Raw genomic sequence first — 20888 nt, forward strand, 5'->3', positions numbered from 1 at the left:
TATTAAAAATGGTTAAAACGAGAAAAGTTTTAACTGATATTTATTATTTTAAGAAAAACTGCATTCAAAATGCCTAGTTCTAATCATTGTTTTCATTGTATAGTGTTTATAAATGCCCGACCTTCGCCTTTCAAATTCATATTATTATAAATATGTTGCACGTATACATTAAGTTTCTTTTTTTTACCGTGCATTGTCTAATTTTGCACTAGTATGACGCTACTTTTTTTTTGAACGACCAATTTATAAATAACAAGGACTAGCAGGTAGCTAGCCCTCAAAAAGTGAACACTAAGTGTACATCACCAGCAAATTTAATTAGTTCTCACCTGGGTACAACATTAATCAAAATAAAACTTACACAAATCTTCCCATTCGAGCCCTCTCATTTCCCCCTATTCTTCCTTCACCCATATGAACGAATTACGTTTGATGTCTTCTTTTAGCCTTCTTATTGACACTCGCGTCTTGTTGAGCAATGTCGTTTCTCACCTTCGACAAGCACCAGCATGCCGTTAAGATGATCGATTGAATTGCTTTCCTCCTTCCATCACGAGCCCGGACGTTTGCGTGCTCATTTAGGAGGTCTCTAACTGAAAAAGCATAAACCGGTGGTATCCCACACCAAATACATATGAGTACATGTTCCACCGATTCCAATACATCCTCGCATAAAGGGCAAATTCTAGAATCCCTTTTTTATGTAGCTCGTCTGATGTAGATAGTCTATCCTTTACTGCTTTACAACCGAAAATATTTACCTTAGAGGTACCCATATATTCCATTCAATAACAAAAACATTGGTTATGTTGCTGCCGTTTTTTTACCATCGACCTCTTCATTTAGTATGATGCTACTTCATGAGTTTATTGTTTTTTGGTTTACAATTTGTGCACGGTTATTATATATTTCATCAAAAATAAAATGTATGTGCTTGTACCATACTCCTCTTAACTTGTGCACAAAACTATATATTCCATCACTGAAAAGTGTCAATTAAAAAACCAATGACGTCGTTATAGAAACCACCGTCAAATATTGGTATTGAAACCAACATCATATATTGAAAATCCATGGATATGGGACACCACAGCTTTGAGCATCATCTTCAAGGTAGATGGTCATCTCGCAAGTATGGATCTCAACACGCGTCTATGGCAATCACAAGTGAGCCTCATAATATATGTTTAATGTCTTAAAAGTATAACTAACATGTTTGATTAGTATATGAAAAGAACGACGTGGAAAGACATTAAATCACATCGTTCTTTGCAGACGTTTATCATGCAGGTTAACTATACTTTAAAAAATTTACAAATACTTTCCCTTCAATATTTTACATAAACATTCAAATATCAAGTCCATTTAATATTTTTCGGACATTCAAATATCAAGGCACATGATAAACTAACTCAAAAACCCTTTACGATAGCTATTAATCACACAAGCTAGTTGCAACATAAAATTAAAAGTTCAAAATTGGATAACAATGCATAAAAGATTGAAATTGAGGTATAAGAGTTGAAAAAACATAAACATAACACAAGGTTTGGTTCGGGAATTATTTAAAGTCGTAACCATATGTGTCGGTTGTGTTTGGTTTTGCTCACCTCTAATACCCAATATACACTAATGAATCGTTATCTACCAATAAATAAATAAAAAATAATAGTAAAAAAAGAAAGAAAAAAACAGCTTTCATAGATACAACACATAAAATAAAAAATAAAAAAACATAATTTTAAATGTTTGCTCATGGCCAGTGCTATGGTTCATTGCAGAGACTGCTACCCAACACAATGGAATATGACACCGCTTAATGTTCGACTAGTTACTTTGGGTTTTACGAATATTATTAATTCGTCCCAAAGTTTGTAAGTCGTAATGTACAAATATTAACAAAAGTACGAGAGTAACACCTTTTTTACTTTTTGTGTTGTGTAAATAACAAATTAGAGTAACACAAAAAATAAATTCAAGGAAGAAAAAATAAACAAAAAAGTAACTCATATAAACCGTATCAAAATTAACAAAAATATTAAGACAAGTAGCCTCAAATCGCAGAATTAACATCAACGACTTTCAACGATAAAATAAAATAAAATAAATTAAAATGTTTGTGCATGGCCTGTGTAATGGTTTCATTGCAGTGACTGCTACCAACACAATGGAATATGACAAACCCGTATCCCACAACAGGAAAAGCCGAACAAACTACGTCTCAAACGTTAAAGACACGGCTTGTTTTTTGACAACCTACGGCGGGTTTTACGAATATTATTAATTCGTCCCAATTGTAAGTCGTCAGAGGTAAATACTAGAAAAAAAAAACGAATGTAGCTACCTTGATATTGATTAATAATATCATATGTTTAGGGTTTATGGTTTGAATATTGATGTATAACCCTATTTATAGAGCTATTATAGAACAAAGGTAAACTTAAACTCTACGTAATCTTTTTTAGTCCAGCAAATTTCTGTTGGGCTTGGGCTTAAATTTAAATTGCTCGCTTAATGTTTATTTTTTTCTTATTTTTAATTTGAATCCTCAAGAATAATGTTTTTTACAAGAAACTCTTGACAACTACTAAATAGTGAAAGTGACAAAAACTTAATATATTTTTATTAGAATGACGACTTTCTTTTTTATGTTTAGGCCAACACATTTTTTGATTTGGAGAGCTCCATTACCGAGTGTGAGCAAACTATCTTGTCTTAACTAGGTCAACGCTGACTTCAGAATTTCGCTTTGGCAAACGACTATTATCACATGGTGATTATCTAACTAGTATGTGCATATTTATGTCCCTTTAGTGTCGTGTGACGGAATAATATCATGTGTTATGCATAGGGGTGCAAACAAGCCGAGTAGCTCGTAAGCTACTCAAAACTGGCTCGTGAAAATCTTAATCGAGCCCGAAAGTAAGCTTGTGCTAGAGACCAAGCTTCACTTATCATGCTCGATCCAGCTCGTGAGCCTAAACAAAATTACAAGTATTTATATATTTTGTCGGCTTAGCTCGTTTTAACCTATAGACTTATCCACACAATACTTCAAATTCCCGCTCGGGGGGGGGGGGGGGGGTATATACTGACCCAGGGTGGACCCACTTCCTCATTTTTTGCTCAATATTGCAATTTATAATTTTCGCTCGAAAATTTTATACGTGATGTAAATTTAATCGTTTTCATCCAAAAATTTTGCACCCCCTCCGTGTTTTTGTCCAAGCTTCACCACAACTCATGATCTGACATGATTTATTTACATAGATTTCTAACAAGAGATAAGAGTTAATCATGTCATAAAAGTCATACGTTTGTGATGATTATTATTCTTATACAATAAGATACTTTTTTCATAATAATTATCAAGTATCAACGTTACTGGAACAAACATGTATCAAAATCAACGTTTAGAGGTAGTTTTTCATTAACTTTCAATGTTATTTATTTTGATCAAATTCTTTATATAACCAAAGTGACGACCATTTTTTTCAATACATATAACTATCTAGCCTACTATTATATCTAAGTTGACAAATAGAGCATCAAGACAGTTTGGCCGAGTGGTCTAAGGCGCCAGATTTAGGCTCTGGTCCAAAAGGGCGTGGGTTCAAATCCCACAGTTGTCACATAACTTATTGAAAATATTAAACACACATTATTTATAGATAGCTAGTAGCCCAGCGAAGATAATGATAGTTTTTTCAAAACTTATATATAAAGGTGAATAAAAACAAGATATTACGGTAAAAATTCTTGCTAGAAAGCGGGAATCGCTCGATTGAATATTAAAAGTTGATGGAATTACATACGCGTACAGGATGTCTGATCAATCTGTAGCTACATTTGACGGATGAGCTAGCCAAATGTGTTAATTTAATGTTCTTTTTACAATTAGTCATTTGCATATATGTTAGCTAGTTGTTTGCAGTGCATATAGACTTATAGTTGTTATCTTTGTATGTTCAAGGTTACAAATTTTATTGCTTTTGCTTAAAGAGGAATGTGATGTACTTTTCTTTAATTTTTTTCAACTATCTGTATATTAAACCACGTGTCTAGAGATTGGTTTGAAAGTCAAGTTAATTTTTCTAACCAACACGCGACAATTGTGAAATTGTGATCGCGATAGCGTCATGAATGATCGTGTAATGATAAGATTATTCGGTTGTGATATGGATGACTAGTTAGCGGATTTAGGTTGTGTTTAATGTGATTAAATTCATGAAGGAGTTGTAAGTTGTAATAGTATTTGATGAAGTGTCATTTAATGTGGTCATATGTTGTCACATGAGTTTTGCTTTGATTGTTTGATGATGGGAATTTTAACTTTGAAGATTTTGAAGATTTGGTTGTCACGGTTGTTACTGTTGATCACATGAAGGTCGTTGGTGTAATGAAATTTAGATGTGAGCAAATTGTTTGGATCTCAAGGATCGGATCGACTAATGGTTTGAATTTATGCCTTGAGTTAGGGTTTAGTCTAAATAAGTAAGTTTAGTATTGAGTTGAACTTGTAAACATGCTTAGCTAAACAGGTCAGCTAGGTTCGGGGTCGACATAGAAAATTACATCTTTATAGTCTTACATTTAATAATAATAATAATAATAATAATAATAATAATAATAATATTATTATTATGTCGTATAGCTTTAAACAAGTTAAATTACTAAAAAAATATGGGCTATGAGTGAGTCAAAGAGTTAATCCCAAACGTCTTATTTCTTTATTCAAGTTTTCTGAATAAATAGACATTTAGGAAAATAATCTAGAGGTGTGCATGAAACCAAAAAAAAAACACTTAATCAACAAAAACCAACTATTTGTGTTTATGCTTTTGTAAAAAGCAAACTTATCAACTTATGGTTCTTTTGGTATAGCATGTAACAAAACCTAAAAAAACAATATGAATCTATCGATTTTCATTTTTTATTTTAAGTTACAGGAAATTAATAGACATGCATCTCAAATATTTTAGGCCACATATACAATAATCAATTAGTTATTAATTAATAAAATGATTTAGGCCAAAATTCATAGTTTCAGACTAATTATTTTCTTTCCCAAAACCTTTCAACCTCAAATGATAAACCGAAAAACAAAACCAAACGATTTTATAAAATTCGAAAACCAAAGTTTTGCTTTTCGGGTAGTTTTGGTTTTAACCCAAAACCGACCCAACCAAACTATGCACACCCCAAACAAAATCAATAAGAGTTTTGAGAGAACAAATAAAAATAGTTATTACTTTAGATATAATGTGTAATTCAAAATACAATATCAGTTTGTAAGAACCTATAAAAGTAGTTATTGTTTTAAACATGTTAATTGTTTAAGAGAACAATATAAAATACTTATATGCATGTTAATTGTCATTATTACTTTTTTCTTCATCACACGCATCCCATATATACATATATAGCCACCACAATGCCATTCAAACATAACACCTACACAATGCCATCAGAAAACCCTGAGTCACCCGATCAAGACCTCGAACCCTTCATCGAGGTCGATCCATCAGGAAGATATGGTCGTTACAACGACCTATTAGGGTCCGGTGCTGTAAAAAAGGTGTACAGAGGATTTGATCAACAAGAAGGCATAGACGTCGCATGGAACCAAGTCAAGCTAACAAACTTTAGTCAAGATCCAACCGTCCTCAAAAGACTAGTATCGGAAATCAAGTTGTTACAAACTCTAGATAACGAAAACATCATCGTTCTTTATAGTTTCTGGATGGATATTGAGAAAAGTACCTTGAATTTCATCACCGAGGCGTGTGCTTCGGGTAATTTGAGGGATTATAGGAAGAAACATAGACGCGTGTCGATTAAAGCCATAAAGAATTGGTCAAGACAGATTCTTAGAGGGTTGGAGTATCTTCATACTCATGAACCATGCATTATTCATAGAGACCTTAATTGCAGTAATATCTTTATTAATGGGAATATTGGAAAGGTAAGTATGTTTTCTAATACTAAATAGTAAATACTATAGTTGTATTATTTGTTTTGTAGTTATGTTGTTATATTGTTCTTAGACATGTAAACGAACCAAATGAAGATGAACGAGCATGTTTGTGTTCATTCATTCACAAACAACTTTAACTAAACAGGCTATCAAACATGCATGAACAAGTAAACGAGTAACGAATATGGTTTTCTTGTATTCATTTGTCAAGAAAATGAATGTGTTCATGTTGTTTATGCTTGTTTGTTGATAGTATAAAAGAACTGTTCGTGAACGCAAACGAATGAAAATAACTGAGCAACCACCAATAAAGTGTAGATACGAACATAAATATGATGAGTCTAAAGTTTTATTAAAACCAAACTAAAAATTATAAAACTAGTTTAAATTTAATGTTCTAAAAAGCTTAGAGAAATATGTATACAAACAGACTCAAACAAAGGTTAGCTATCAAATGTTAGGATTCTCATTTAAGAATGCTTTCATGTCAACAAAAAAAATTAATAGGCAAATTTTGGATTTTACCCACTCATATACTGAACAAAATGATCCGATTGCAGTAAAGAGATGGGTAAGCGGACAACAAGCTGGGTCGCCACCCCAATTTGAATATAAATAACGTAAGTGAAAGAATATAGGTGAACCTAAATGAACGTATGCAAATGGACGTTGATGAACATAATGAACGAACATGAATTTTATTTGAACTAAATGAACAAGAAAAGAAGTGTTCATGTTTAGTTCGTTTATTAAATAAAACAAACATAAATTAACAACATGTCAAGCATTCACAAACAGTTAACTAAACGTTTAGTTCGTTTATAAGCCTAGTTGTTGTTTTGTTTGTTCATGTCCACATATGATCTACTTATTGTGTTAAGCCATGGTGGCATGGTCAGGTTAAAATTGGGGACTTGGGTTTAGCAGCGGTGGTAGGTAAGAACCATGTGGCTCATACATTACTAGGAACACCCGAGTTCATGGCTCCTGAGTTGTACGAGGAAGATTACAACGAGTTAGTTGATATTTACTCATTTGGAATGTGTTTGGTTGAAATGGCTACAACGGAAATACCATATAGCGAGTGTGATAGTATTGCTAAAATATACCGAAAGGTTACAAGTGGTGTTATGCCTCAAGCGTTTAGTATAATCAAAGATCCTGAATTGAAAGCGTTTATTATACTATGCATTGGTCAACCACGCGCAAGACCTTCTGCTTCCAATCTTCTTCAAGACCCGTTTCTTGGTGTGACTAGCAGTGAAGAGAGTGACGGTAGTACCTAAAGGCGTTTTATGTAGGAAAATTGGTTTTTATTGGTCCCAACTATTTTATTTTTGCCAGCGCTGGTCCTAACTATCATTTTGGCTGGCAACTGTCCCAACTTTCACATACGTTGAATCCACCAGTCCGCGACTAACTCCGTTAGGTAAAATATGATGTGTCGTCCTAGTTGTCAAAAGCTTGATGGCATGGGCATCCTACGTGAACCGGCTGTGTATTATAACCAACGTTTTATACTTAAACATTATACAAACATACGTTCCCAGATTATACAACCCTAAATCCCCAAATTCTCGACTAACGGAATTTATGTTTGTATAATGTTTAAGTATAAAACGTTGGTTATAATACACAGCCGGTCCACGTAGGATGCCCATGTCATCAGGCTTTTGACAACTAGGACGACACATCAGATTTTACCTAACGGAGTTAGTACTCCGTTAGTCGCGGACTGGTGGATTCAACGTATGTGAAAGTTGGGACCGTTGCCAGCCAAAATGATAGTTGGGACCAGCGCCGACAAAAATAAAATAGTAGGGACCAATAAAAACCAATTTTCCTTTTATGTATATATGTATTCAAGTTAGGTATCTCTTAAAATTTAAGAGGTCATTGACTGGTGCTTTATATGTAGTAGAGATAATTAATTATATACAAGTCATCAAGTATGTAAACAATATCAAATCAAGAATCATAAAAGTTGTGTATAATCATTGTATTTATTGTTTTAAGTGTGATAATCATTAGATCGTTATATGGTTATCTATCTCAGTGTATTTTGTAAACATTTTTTTAAGTGTATTGGTTTTTATTAATCCAACTATCATCTTTTGGTCATTGTCGGTCCCAACTAATAAATTGTTTGCTAACGGTCTCACCTTTTAGCGCATTTATTCCCAACGGTCAACAACTAATGGAATCCTAATGCCGGTTACTTGCATGTCCCCGGAAAAACGTTTTTGGCCGGAAAACTCAACATCTTCTTCTCAAGCATCTTTGTAACCTTGGATCAGACCTTCATGAACACTTTTCTATTAAAATATCCAATTATTGAGTTCACCGGAACCCTAGAATAATCGTCGGAATCAGTTGGTGGTGCTCAAGTGGTTTTGGTTGGTAAGTGGCGAGTCAGTTGATTGTGGTGGTGGTGTTATCTGGCAAAAAAAATATGACTTTTCTAGCCATAAGCGTTTTTCCGGCGACACGCAAGTAACGACATTAGGATTCTGTTAGTTAAGGACCGTTAGGAACAAATACGTTAATAAATGAGACTGTCAGCGACCAATTCATTAATTGAGACCGGGCAACAACCAAAAGATTATAGTTGAAATTAATAAAAATCGATATATATATTTTTACTTAAAATTGTTGTTATGTTATGATGTAAAGTTTGTATTAGTTGAATTTGGTTGTAGATAATTAGAATCAAAGACGTTATGTAATGAAATGAAATGTTTTGATTTGAAACAAAATGTAGGATTTTGGTAAGGGGGGATTAAAATAATAATAATAATAATAATAATAATAATAATAATAAATATAAAAATAGAATTATTGGGGATTGAGTAACATGGGAGAAAACAAAACAAAGAATAAATAATAAAAAATGAAGGATATTAAGAGCCGTGCCGTCCTGGTTGTTAACTTATGCAACAAACCACACAAAGACTTCACCTTCACGTCATCTGTAGACTGTACATTCTTTGACATTCCACTCTTTCATATTACTAGTTTTCCTATTTTTAAGGTAGACATATGCATATACATTGTATATGTGTATATGTATAATAATATTTGGGTCGGACTTATAACCGAAATATTACGGCTACAAGCGATACGTTCGTTTGGTTGCAAGAGAAGACGAGTCAGTTGCAAAATCCTATTTCAGATAATAAGTCAATTAGATTTCAGGTTGAACAAAAAAATAAACACCCATGTAAATTTATAAATAATGACAAGATATGAAATATATATTCTTATTGGAATCCATAGTATTGATTTTGATCGATATATGAGTACAATATATAGATTTAAAGAGGACATATGAGCTCAATACTAAAACCCTAATCAGTAAATAGTATAGGTTTTAGTAGTACGTTATTACTTTTCTTCTGAACGACTAAATTTTTGTGCGTTGTGGAGTTTGAACCCCTAACCTCTAACCATCTTACTACCCCACCAAATTGGGAGTGACTTCCGTAATTATTACTAAAAGTCATAATAAAATTATTTGACATATCAATTACTTACAAAAATTGAAAAAACAAACATTGCATTTCTATAATATATTTACATAAGTTCAATACCGAACAAAACTCGAAAATAGAAAAACCATAACCGAATAGTCAGTTTTTCTTTAAGAGTCAAACAAATACTATTAAACCGATAACTTACCATCTTTATCAACCCTAATAATGGATGCACCAATTGAAACCTTTACACAACTTAGGGTTCTTTTTGTTTGCTTGATAATAAACTCATAACTTAAAGTTGAAAATTTCACATGTACATAAAATAAAAATAAAACAAGTTGAAGTGGTTTGTAGGTAAATTAGGACACAAAAAATGTAGAGATTGTCAAAATGGTCACATGTAAGAAGAGTAGAAAACTTTACACCCTTATTCTACTGTCCAAGGCTTTGATAACATTTTCAAACTTCCCATAATTCAAGAAACCATCTTTGAAACCTTCAAAAAATTACCATTTCTTTTACTACATGCACTCGTGTGCATGCATCTTACTTTGACCAACATCTATGACCCTCCATTTACTCATCCAATGGCTAAGATTAATCCAAAATCATCTGGTTTTCTGGATTCTAGAAGTACTAACAATGTACTATTTTCATTATTCATTATTATTATAACCTGAGGAGATCCGGATCAGGCAATTATATCCATGAAAAGACTCAAAAATGATGGTTAAATTCTCAGTTTGTTTGTAAACTTTGCAAGTTTACAATTTGCTTGTTCTTGTATAGTTTACTACTACTACTACTACCATATGGATGGTTCTACACCAAAAGATAATATTTCATTGCTTTTAAGTCCTTTTTCTTCTCCAAATGTTAGTGCCCTCCTCAAGATCAAGATCATTTCATGGTAAAGTTTGAATCTTTAACGCGTTTATCGAATCTTTAGTAAAATTAAAGAATACCCTTTTGATGTTTATCTTTCTTTTCGGTTGTTTCATCGTAGGAGTCAAGAAACCGGCTTGCCAGCTTCGGTTTGTGTTCGTGTTGGTGATAGATTATTCAATCTTCACAAGTTTAGTTCGTTTCAAAATAACAAAAAAGGTCTAAAGCATTGATAATTTATCTTTGGGGAAAGTTAACGTACAAACTAAAAAACTGTATTGGACATGCGAATAAAATAGTGTAATTATATATACAAGTAGTGTAATTAATGTAATTACATCATAGTGTAATTGACTCATTTTCTCATTGAGCGAAGGGTAAGAAATAAATCAGACTGAACTTCAAATTTCTTGATTCCCATACATATAGTCAACTTCTTCTTCCATTTTGTCGAGTTACCTTGCTGCCCACTGCTACTAAATCACCCCCCCCCCCAAAAAAAAGTTAAATTGGTGCTTGTTGTTGCACCCGGAGCCTCACAACGAGCGCAACCCTCGTGTTTAGTTGCCATCATTGAGTTTGGAACCCTGAACAGACTGTCGGTGATAAGCTGGAGGAAGGTGAGGATGACGTCAAGTCACCATGCCCCTTATGTCTTGGGCAACACACGTGCTACAATGGTCGTAATCGTAAAAAGTGGGTTATTTTTATCTATGGGCTAGCAAAATAAAAATTGGGATAGGGTCCCCCCCCTCCTCTTCAAAATTGGGTGTGAAAGTTTCCTTGTGTTGTATATATATACACTACTTGATTATCATGTTAATTTAATTTGTATTTGATCCAAACCCTATATCTTTTGATTGTTAATGCAGTATCCTTTATTTTCGAAAAGTGGATACTTTAACCGAGAACTAACCGACTCTAACGAAGTCGAACTGCCACAAGATTTCCCGGGAGGGCCCGAGACATTTGAAATGATCTCACTTTTTGTATACGGGTCATCCACTTTAGTCGACCCATTCAACGTTGCATCTTTAAGATGTGCAGCCGAGTTTCTTGAAATGACCGAAGAATACACCTCGGGTAACTTATGTGAACGATTCGACATGTACTTAAACCAAGTTGTGCTACAAAGCTGGGAGGACACACTTATTGTCCTCCAAAAATGTCAAACACTCGACCCATGGGCCGAGGAGCTTTTAATCGTGAGCCGGTGCATTGAGTCCTTGGCCTTCATGGCTTGTATGGAGATTCTTGATCCCGAAAGAAGAAGAGACCAGCCGGTTGTAACACTAGAAGCTTTAAGCACTAAAAGATGGAACCTTGAAATGGTTCAAGAAATATTAACACAAGATGTTTGGATCAAGGATTTAATAGCCCTCCCATTCGGGTTTTTCAAACGGGTTGTCGGGTCGTTAAGAAGACAAGGTATGAAAGAAAAGTATGTTAGTCCGATTGTGTTATTCTATGCGAATTCGGTCATTTTCGATCAAAATGGTCCCAAAGATGATATGCATAGTTTACTAAAAGGTATTCTTGATTTACTTCAAATAGGTGAAAAATGTAGTAAAGTAATTCCAGTTGGATTTTACTTCACTTTGTTATCTAAATCATTAAAACATAAGTTGGATAAAGAGTATATTATAAAGTTACAAAATCAAATTTCTGGTGTGTTACATTTGGCTCAAGTTGAAGACTTGTTACTACCAGAAAATGTGACACATGATGTGTCTAGTAGCATTGAAGTGACAACAATGGAAAGCATATTTTCTACTTATGTTGTGTATCACATGTGCCCGAATAATGGTAGTCCTTCGCCTTTTACTTCGGTTGTTGGAGAGTTGTGGGACGCGTATCTGACTCATGTAGCTGGTGATGCAAAAATATGCGCGAAAAGATTTATGGAACTTATTGAAGTTATGCCGATATCATGTAGGCAGAACCATGATCATCTTTATAAGGCATTGAATATCTTTCTACAAGTAAGTTCCTTTACTTCTTGCATCATAGTTTACATATAATAATTTGCTAGTAAGTTTGACCACATTGACTTTTTTCGCTTAGAAATCCTGTTATTGACATAGTTAGATTACCTTAAATTAGGGGTGTGCGTGGTGCGGTTCGGTGCAGTTTTTAATTAAAACCGAACCAAAAACCAAACTTTCGGTTTTTTTGGTTTTTGGGTTCGGTTCGGTTCGGTTTTGGATGCGGTTTTTTTCGGTTTTGCTAATTAAGCCAAAACTTTATGGGTCAAAAAAACTTGACCCAAGATATTGAAGCATGATACTTTTTTTTCTTTAAACTAATGATTAATAAAATATTGAATATTTAAAATACAAATATTAAAAGCTAATAAAGATACATATATTTACATTTACATTTAATATCAAAATTCAAAGTACCAGTATTATTAGTTATTAACCATATGTAAAAACCAGATATATTTGTTATTAACCATATGTTAAAACTACACTAAATAGTCATCGGTAGATGTTGTTTTAATGGTCACGGTCAAGATATTATGGTTATTTCGGTTCGGTTCGGTTTTTTCGATTCTTAACAAAATACAAAACCGAACCAAAACCAATATTTCAGTTTTTGCTAAAATTCAAAACCGAACCGCCGTTTTTTTAATTCAATTTGGTTTTTTCGGTTCAGTTACTTTGGATTTTTCGGTTTTGTGCACACCCCTACCTTAAATTGAAATTTTTTGTTCTCTTTTTTATAGGTAAATACAAATATGGTTACCTAAAACATAACAAAAATCAAATCAAAGTTGGTTATAAGTTATAATGTTTTGTGTTTTGCAGGTTCATACTGAGTTGTCACAAGATGAAAAGAATATGGTATGCAAATACCTCAACTGTCAAAAACTATCAAACGAAGTTTGTATCGAAGTGGTCCAAAACGAACTAATGCCATTACGCTTAATAGTACAAGCATTTTACGTTCAACAACTAAGCACACACAAAGCATTAAAGGAATGCTCGGATTCATTCAGATACGCACATTACGGAGACTTCTCAGGAAGCATCCCGAGTTCAAGATTCGCAAATTCTAGAAGCCAAAATCTTGCAGAAAGCCCATGCGTTGACGTAGACGACACAAGCAACCAACCACTCGGTTTCTTGCTACAAAAAGATTCAGAAAAAGAAAAACCCGAGCTTTGCAAGAAGGATTACGAGTCGACAAGCTTTAGAATTCAAACACTTGAACAACAGTTGATGGTTTTGAAAAGAAGCATTCAGTTACAAAACACGTCGAAGAAACATTTTAAGCATGAAAGTCTGAATCTAGCTTTCACCGGTTTCCTTCTTTAACCCCTTAAAGATCACCTACCTAGCATAAGGCTTAAGTCGGTTTCGGTTTTGGTTGAAACCGGTTCTTGACCAGGTTACGATTGGTTTCGGTTTGGGACTAGTTTTGGTGGTGAAAATTACAAACTGGTTACGAATCTAAGGTTTCAATCGGTTTCAAACCGGTTTGGTTTGGTTTTCGGGTCGGTTCGGTTAACTGGTTATTTTGCCCACCTCTAGCATAAGCTATGCTTTACATGGTCCCACTAGAGGTGGACAAGTAAACCGGTTAACCAAACCGACAAAAAAATTGAACCGAAACCGAACCGATTTGAAACCTATTATGTAGAAACCGGTTTGGAACCGATTGAAACCGTAGGTTTCGGAAACGGTTTGTAATTTTCTTCACCAAAACTGGTTAACCAAACCGAAACTGGGCAAAACCAGAACCAAAATTAATCAAAACCCGAACTGGAAGCAATCGTAACCTGGTTTTGACTTTTGTTGACCAAATCCAACCGACTTCAACCCAAACCCATTATGAGTTGTAAACCGGTTTTATGCACCTCTAGGTCCTATTGTTTAACATGTATTGATGGATCCCATGAATTAATATTTTGTGAATCTACTTTTCATTAGCTTCCTTCTGACTACTTAAAAACCACCTACACAGCGTAAATTATGATTTACATGGTCCCAACGGTTAGCAGGGTATTAATAGGTCCTACGAGTTATTCTTTAAACTGTAGGACGAAACAAAACACGCGGTTCAGCATTAAAAGGATTCAAATATCAAACACAAAACATAACTTTAACTTCTTTTATTTACATAACACAATAGTAACACAAATACAATGCATCAAACCTCGGAAAATCAAACACTACTTATAAAGCAGAGAACAAACATTAAGTTGTTAACACACTATTAATGTAATCAAGCAACCGGTTTCTTCACCACATGCCCGTTAACATAATGTTGACGACAAACAGGCATGTACATATCCGCCCCACCAATAAGTTCGGTTTTCGTCTCGTTCGTCTTCCTAAACGTGAAATGGGCCCGTTTGCCACATAATTCACACCGGGCGGTTAATTTAGTTATTGTATCAGCAAGTGGTACTATATCAAGCACAGGACCAAAGTTCCTTCTACAAACAAAACCAATTTAGATAACAATAAACTCATGACATAAACATATAGGGCTGTAAATGAACCGAACAAACACAAGTACACAACCAAGGCCTTGTTCATGTTCGTTTGTTAAGGAAATAATGTGTTCATGAACACTTAATCGAACAAATATTTATGTTCGTGTTCGTTTATTTAAAAATGAGCATTTGCGTTCGTTTGTTTAAAATCTAAACGAACATAAATAAACATATATGAACAAATGTAAATACACAAACAAATATATACAAACATAAATGAAAACACTTAAATGAACACAAATTAAAAAATATAAAATCTTAAGTAGATGACTTAGATAATATTAAATTATTTTCTATTAATAAATTAGCGAACATAAATATACAGATAAAAATGAGCATAAATAAATGAACGAAACATGTGTTCATGTTCATTCGTTTATTTAAACGAACACAAATTTTTTGTTCATGGTCGTTCGTTTACTAAATAAACAAACATAAACAAACTTCCCACCGAACGCTCAGTTCATTTACACGCCTATAAACATATAATCTAACAACTCACCTTAAGTAATCACCATCAAGACCAGCTACAATTACAGTTTTGCCATCATGGTCAGCAGCTTTACAGCAAAAGTCATAAAGATCATCAAAGAATTGTGCCTCATCAATCCCAATTACATCAACCTATTAACAAAAAGAATAAAAAAAATTCATATTTACACAATTTAAAAGATGGGAATTTAATAAAGAATAAAATTTAACTACTTGATACACAAGAAACCATAAAGTTTGCACCTTTTCATATGCTTCTTCTCCAAGATTCTGCTTAAAAGACATCAGATCAGACAGTGCCCAACATGGATGCTTTGTTCCATCATGGGTCACAACCGAATCAATTGCGTATCGGTTATCTTTGCTTGATTTTATCATGGCTATGTTCCTGTGTAATCAATTAACAGTACAGAAATTGTGATCAAACATGAGTAATTAAAATCTTTGAGTTAAGATACATCAAACCAAAAAAACCAATTCGAAACCAAAAAAAAACAAGCCTTTAACTTTCTATAAGAATTTAATAAATATATAACTCAAATATATACTAATCAACTAGTTATTAACTAAATTCAAACTTTTGCGCGAATATTATTTCAGCCCATAATTTTCTACATCAAATGACAAAACAGAAACCGAACAGTTTTCAAAAATTCAAAAACCGAAGTTTTGGGTTTGGTTTGGTTGTAGCACAAAACCTATTAGAGGCAACAATATAACCTAAAATCGCTAGGAAAAGCCAAAACATTACTTGAGTATAAGACTGGTAATATGTCCAATTACCCTACCGAATTAACCGATAACATACATTAACACAATTATATACTGAGTAACCCGAGATCAACTTCTTTTATTTATTTATATATTTTAAATATATATTTCCCAATTACTTTTTGTAATTGATTAATCATTTGAGATATTGGGTCAAATCAAATACAAATTAAATTAACATGCTAACTGTGCAAATCAAGTAGTGTAATAATATATACAGCATAGTGTAATTGCAGCGTAGTGTCATTACACTATGATGTAATTACATAATTACACTACACAGACCTTGTTAACACGACACAACACAGGGTCTAACAGGTTTGGGTTTGAGCTTAACAAGTTTCGTGTTTTAAACAAGTCGACATGTTTAAATTCACGTTTTAGTAGGTTAAAGACTTGTTAACCTATTAGTAACCCGTGTAGATTTTATTTTAAAAAAATAAATATGTATACACTCTTAAAGTTTTAAACCTAAAGTCAATACTTACAAACAACATTTCACTAATGCCCGTGAAAACCCAATTTTATATTATTTATGTATGTTATGATTTGTTTATATGGTTTTTTGTTTCAATTATGTTATGGATTTGTCGTCTTTTGCTTCAAGTATGTTATTGATTTGTGGTTTTTTGTTTCAAATATGTTATAGATTATCTATTAATTAAGACATTTTATGCTCATTATGGTTTCGTTACACATGTATTATTCATGTATCTTTAAACAAATCCCTTAATAGGTCTTAACATGTTAATCTGTTACTAAACAAGTTTGTGTTCGTGTTTGGAAAAAAATGACACGATTAGTTACGGTGTCGTGACCAACATGTTATTTCAGCCCTACTAGATTCACATAATTAGCACGTTAATTTAATTTGTATATATAATTATATTACTAGATTAACACTAAATAACACATTAATTTAATTTGTACGTTAACTAATCATTTTTTGCTATCTATTAATAATTACCCAATGAAACACCAAAACCAGTAGATACCCAACAGGTTTGGAGCCGCATATCTGATACCTAACAGGTAATTACCCGACAGAAGTGAACAATTACCTGCCATTAGAGGCTTCAGATTTGATCCTACGAAGCAAAGCAGTGGTTTTACCAGCAAACATGGGGCCCACAATGACATGGATTTCACCAGACGGACGAACAGTGTTGGTGATTTGATCACGGTCAGTGGTTGGTGTCAGAGCCATGGGTTGAAAAATTTGAGTAGTAGGTGGGGTGTGATGGAACATGTGATGTGTGTTATCTTCAATTGTATTGTGTATATATATAAATTATTAAAAGGTAAATTATTTGAATAATTGAATGAGATCTGAATTTGGGGTGTTTTTGAGTTTGGTTTTGGAGGGAATAATATGGGGGGGGGGGGGGGGTAAATTTGGAGGTAAATTTTTGAGTTTGGTTTAGAAACCATAAACCCGTTATTGGCGATAACCGGTTTTGACGTTTAACCAATAACCGGTTACAATTAGTAAAAAGATATTCCAAAAGCCGGTTAACTGGTATTTGTGCCACTAATTTGTTTGAAAAAACCAATAAGTTGTTTTCAAACTCAATCCCAAACATGCATGCTAGGCCTTGTAAACCTACCTTTACAACATTGATTCAAACCAAAACTAATCAATAACTTGGTATATTACAAACCGGTTTGTATCCGATATTAAACCTAGGTTAGGGACCGAATACCAGAAACCGGTAATAGGTTAATAAGGTTAGCGTTAATGAGGTTAATAATGTTAACCAGTTATTAACCGAACCAAACCGTTTACAGAGGTTAGGCGTTTTCCACTCAAAAACCAGTTAGGAACCGTAACTGGTTACCGGTATTTGCATCTCTAGGTCTAAGTAAGTGAAGTTTTAATTTCAAACCTTTTCTTATAAGAAAACTTTACAATAAATTTATTCTATATTCTACTATGTTTATATGATACAATTTTTTATGAGTTATTTAAAGTTGAGAGAACTTCTAAATTTGCAAGTGGGCCTAAAGCCTTGCTTTTTGTTAGATGAATTATGCTGGGACTCGGTAGGTATGACTTATGAGAGACTATTTTGTTGCTTTCTTGAGCACATGGAGATTAAAACTGAACCATGTGATACCAAAGACAATGTTTTGCATGTGCAATGTTAAGTTTTCTTTTTCTACTTTCTTTTTTACCATGTATATCAAAATAGTAAGGTTTCATGTCTTTTTTGGTTACTTATATAAGCTAGTAAGTAGCAATGAGTTTTTGTGTAAACTCATTATGGGTCTTTATTTAATTTCTGTCTAGATAAATTTAGGATTTTATTCTAAGTTTGTGTCTTTTTATAAATAATGGGCCAATGTCTATGTAATGGGCCAACACTAATTGCACCACTTTGACCATTTTCAAGATTTTGGTTTGTAACTACGGTTAAGAAACTTGAAGATCAAGAATGATGAAGATGTGTTTCTTTATTCTTAAAAAACCATTATGTGCATATTACCTCTTGATACAATCATAAGTAACTTTAAGATGTTTGGTTTCACTAAGCATCTCGGTTTCCATACTTGTAATCAGTTGATACGTTTTACTCGTTTAATTACTGATATATCGCTACAATAAATATCTTAAACTTTAAGGATAATTAAACATGAGTGTATTTTTTAACCCAACAAGAAATCAAGCTCCCCGGTCGATTGAAGATTTGGTTGAGTAACTTCATGCATTTGAGGAACACCATTCAAAACCAAATCCCCCGCTTGCCATACTTGATTAACAACGGACCCGCCTGGAAAGGGGCCCACCGTCGCATAAATAGTGATCTCATTGTTCAAAAACTCAGCCGAAAGGTCCGAAACCTGAAAGCTAAGATCCGCGGGCTGCATTGACGGGCTGTAACTAGTTATCATTGTTGGATATACCATCACACTTCCATTATTGTTCACAAATGCCACCAATGCTTCCGACCCCACCATACCTATTTGGTTCGGGTTGATGGCCCACGCAACCCAACCGTCGGCTCCTTGTCGGGCTTGGTATGCGATCTGGGCCACACCCATGGTTGAGTTGTAGGCCCAATAAAGTTGGGATGATAAATGTGGAAGATCTTTGCAAAAAGTGTAGACTCCTTTAGTTGCTAATCTATGATCTGAACATCCTAAAGCATATGATATATCAAAATGAGATGAAAGACAATATGAAATTAGAATAAGGGTATAAGTTATAATTATAGCCATTAATAGAATATAATAATATTATTGAGTTAAGTGAATTTATATATATGCATAGTAAATTATATGTAGGAATGTCATGAAATTGTTATTTCTTATACTAGTATATAGAAGGTGTATCATGTGTGATGAACCAACTAGAGGGTGTAAATGTGTGACACTTATTTAGTAAAAAAACATTTAGATATTATTCTCATGATTTTTACATAAAATCACATTCTTATAAAGGTTCGCGTTTTCGGCTTCTTGGATTCCTCGGGTTGAGAATTTTGGTGTTCATTTTTTGGGGGCTAGTATACGGTTCGGTTATGGGTTAAGAGTGACCGAACCTATAACTTATCTTTTGGTTTTTGTATTTTTATAACTGGTTGGATTATGTTACATATATCTTTTTTAAATTCTATTATTCAATAACACGGATTGACTATTAAGTTCTTTAAAAATAAAAAGTCCAACTCGTAGGCAGTTTTCAAGCCCAATATGCACAAAGGTCAAAATTGTTGAAAATTAAAGTCAAATGCTCATTTATGATTTTTCAGACATTAATTTCAAAGACTTTAAGCTTCCAAACTCTTCGATGTTTATTTTTCAAACTCACACTATTCCATACCTTTCTTTTCTTCAAAAAAATAAAAAATAAATAAATTATTAATAATATACAATAATGGTATGAAGGTTTGGGTTTTTAAGTGAAGACCAAAGTTTGATTCTCACATATGTCATTTTGAATGGATATTGATAATGAAGGATTTGAGTTATGCCTGGCGAGGTTGTCAGTGCGGATCCCTAGCCCACCGGGTTTTCGTCCCACCATGTGTTACGCTAGAGAGTTCTGCTCTTGTGGCGTCGGTGTCACAACGACTGTCAAGTGGCAGCATGCGGTGTAATTTCCTGGAAGAAAGCCCAAGCCAAACTCTGAAGTCAGCGTGAGCCCGATTAAGACAACATTGTCTAACCAAAATGGGCAACGGCGTTCTCTAAATTAGAGAGTACGATGTTCTAAACATATAAAAGAAATCTGTCATTCTAAAAAAAAACTAATCAAAATATATATAAATAAATGGCCGGGAAAATAAGTTTAGAACTGATTAACTGAATTCAGGTACGACCATAACTAATTATTGGTATGGTTTAGAGGTGGCCAAACAAACCGGTTAACCGAACTGACCCGAAAATCGAACCGAAACCGAACCGGTTTGAAACCGATTATGTAGAAACCGGTTTGGAACCGATTGAAACCGCATGTTCGGAACCAGTTTGTAATTTTCTCCACCAAAATCGGTTTCAAACCGGCCAAAACCGGACAAAAACCCGTCAAAACCATAACCGAAACCGCTCAAAACCCGAACCGAAATCGATCGTAACATGGTAAGAAACCAGTTTCAACCCGAACCGAAATCGATCATAAACCGGTTTTGACTTGTTGACCAAACCGAACTGGTTTTAACCCGAACAGGTTATAAGTTTTAAACCGGTTTGCGCACCTCTAGTTTGGTTTACTAATGTTTGACCAGTTATTACTTTGTTTGGCCAAATATAATCATGTTTAACTAATTGTGGTCCTCTGGAC

The 20888-nt window shown here is 33.7% G+C and overlaps 3 protein-coding genes, 1 non-coding gene and 1 pseudogene across 4 annotated transcripts; 3 read left to right on the forward strand and 2 right to left on the reverse strand.

Annotated features, from left to right (window-relative positions):
- The first annotated feature begins 3552 nt into the window (after positions 1-3552).
- On the forward strand, positions 3553-3632 carry TRNAL-UAG (transfer RNA leucine (anticodon UAG)). Its single transcript has one exon. It is a non-coding gene; the product is annotated as a tRNA-Leu (tRNA).
- Positions 3633-5455: 1823 nt separating this feature from the next.
- On the forward strand, positions 5456-7950 carry LOC143549022 (putative serine/threonine-protein kinase WNK11). The gene is made up of 3 exons (XM_077040038.1): positions 5456-5965; positions 6877-7286; positions 7901-7950. Exons 1-2 carry the CDS (start codon positions 5462-5464, stop codon positions 7261-7263), a joined length of 891 nt encoding a protein of 296 aa, XP_076896153.1. The 5' UTR covers positions 5456-5461; the 3' UTR covers positions 7264-7286; positions 7901-7950.
- A 2090-nt stretch (positions 7951-10040) lies between these two features.
- On the forward strand, positions 10041-13658 carry LOC143549021 (BTB/POZ domain-containing protein At5g48130-like). Its single transcript, XM_077040037.1, has 5 exons — positions 10041-10086; positions 10243-10363; positions 10460-10487; positions 11211-12320; positions 13149-13658. The coding sequence occupies exons 1-5, from the start codon at positions 10041-10043 to the stop codon at positions 13656-13658; spliced, it is 1815 nt and encodes a 604-aa protein (XP_076896152.1).
- A 782-nt stretch (positions 13659-14440) lies between these two features.
- LOC143549023 (thymidine kinase-like) lies at positions 14441-17372 on the reverse strand. Its single transcript, XM_077040039.1, has 4 exons — positions 17167-17372; positions 15578-15722; positions 15345-15466; positions 14441-14782 (listed from the first exon to the last, which is right to left on the reverse strand). The coding sequence occupies exons 1-4, from the start codon at positions 17352-17354 to the stop codon at positions 14569-14571; spliced, it is 669 nt and encodes a 222-aa protein (XP_076896154.1). The 5' UTR covers positions 17355-17372; the 3' UTR covers positions 14441-14568.
- Positions 17373-18751: 1379 nt separating this feature from the next.
- LOC143549040 (cytochrome b561 and DOMON domain-containing protein At5g47530 pseudogene) lies at positions 18752-19147 on the reverse strand (annotated as a pseudogene).
- Between the last annotated feature and the right edge of the window lie 1741 nt (positions 19148-20888).

The sequence above is a fragment of the Bidens hawaiensis genome, unplaced genomic scaffold (assembly GCF_021521415.1).
Source record: "Bidens hawaiensis isolate Kalapana, Puna unplaced genomic scaffold, B.hawaiensis_p1.1 tig00015384_1, whole genome shotgun sequence".
Taxonomy (NCBI): Eukaryota; Viridiplantae; Streptophyta; class Magnoliopsida; order Asterales; family Asteraceae; genus Bidens; species Bidens hawaiensis.

Coding starts and splice junctions, on each gene's coding strand:
- LOC143549022 (XM_077040038.1), top strand. CDS start 5,462: ATGCCATCAGAAAACCCTGAGTCACCCGATCAAGACCTCGAACCCTTC. Junction 5,966..6,876: donor TTAATGGGAATATTGGAAAG/GTAAGTATGTTT, acceptor TGGCATGGTCAG/GTTAAAATTGGGGACTTGGG.
- LOC143549021 (XM_077040037.1), top strand. CDS start 10,041: ATGGCTAAGATTAATCCAAAATCATCTGGTTTTCTGGATTCTAGAA. Junction 10,364..10,459: donor AAGATCAAGATCATTTCATG/GTAAAGTTTGAA, acceptor GTTTCATCGTAG/GAGTCAAGAAACCGGCTTGC. Junction 12,321..13,148: donor CATTGAATATCTTTCTACAA/GTAAGTTCCTTT, acceptor TGTGTTTTGCAG/GTTCATACTGAGTTGTCACA.
- LOC143549023 (XM_077040039.1), bottom strand. CDS start 17,354: ATGTTCCATCACACCCCACCTACTACTCAAATTTTTCAACCCATGGCT. Junction 15,723..17,166: donor TCTGAAGCCTCTAATGGCAG/GTAATTGTTCAC, acceptor TTGATTACACAG/GAACATAGCCATGATAAAAT. Junction 14,783..15,344: donor CTTGATGGTGATTACTTAAG/GTGAGTTGTTAG, acceptor TTTTGTTTGTAG/AAGGAACTTTGGTCCTGTGC.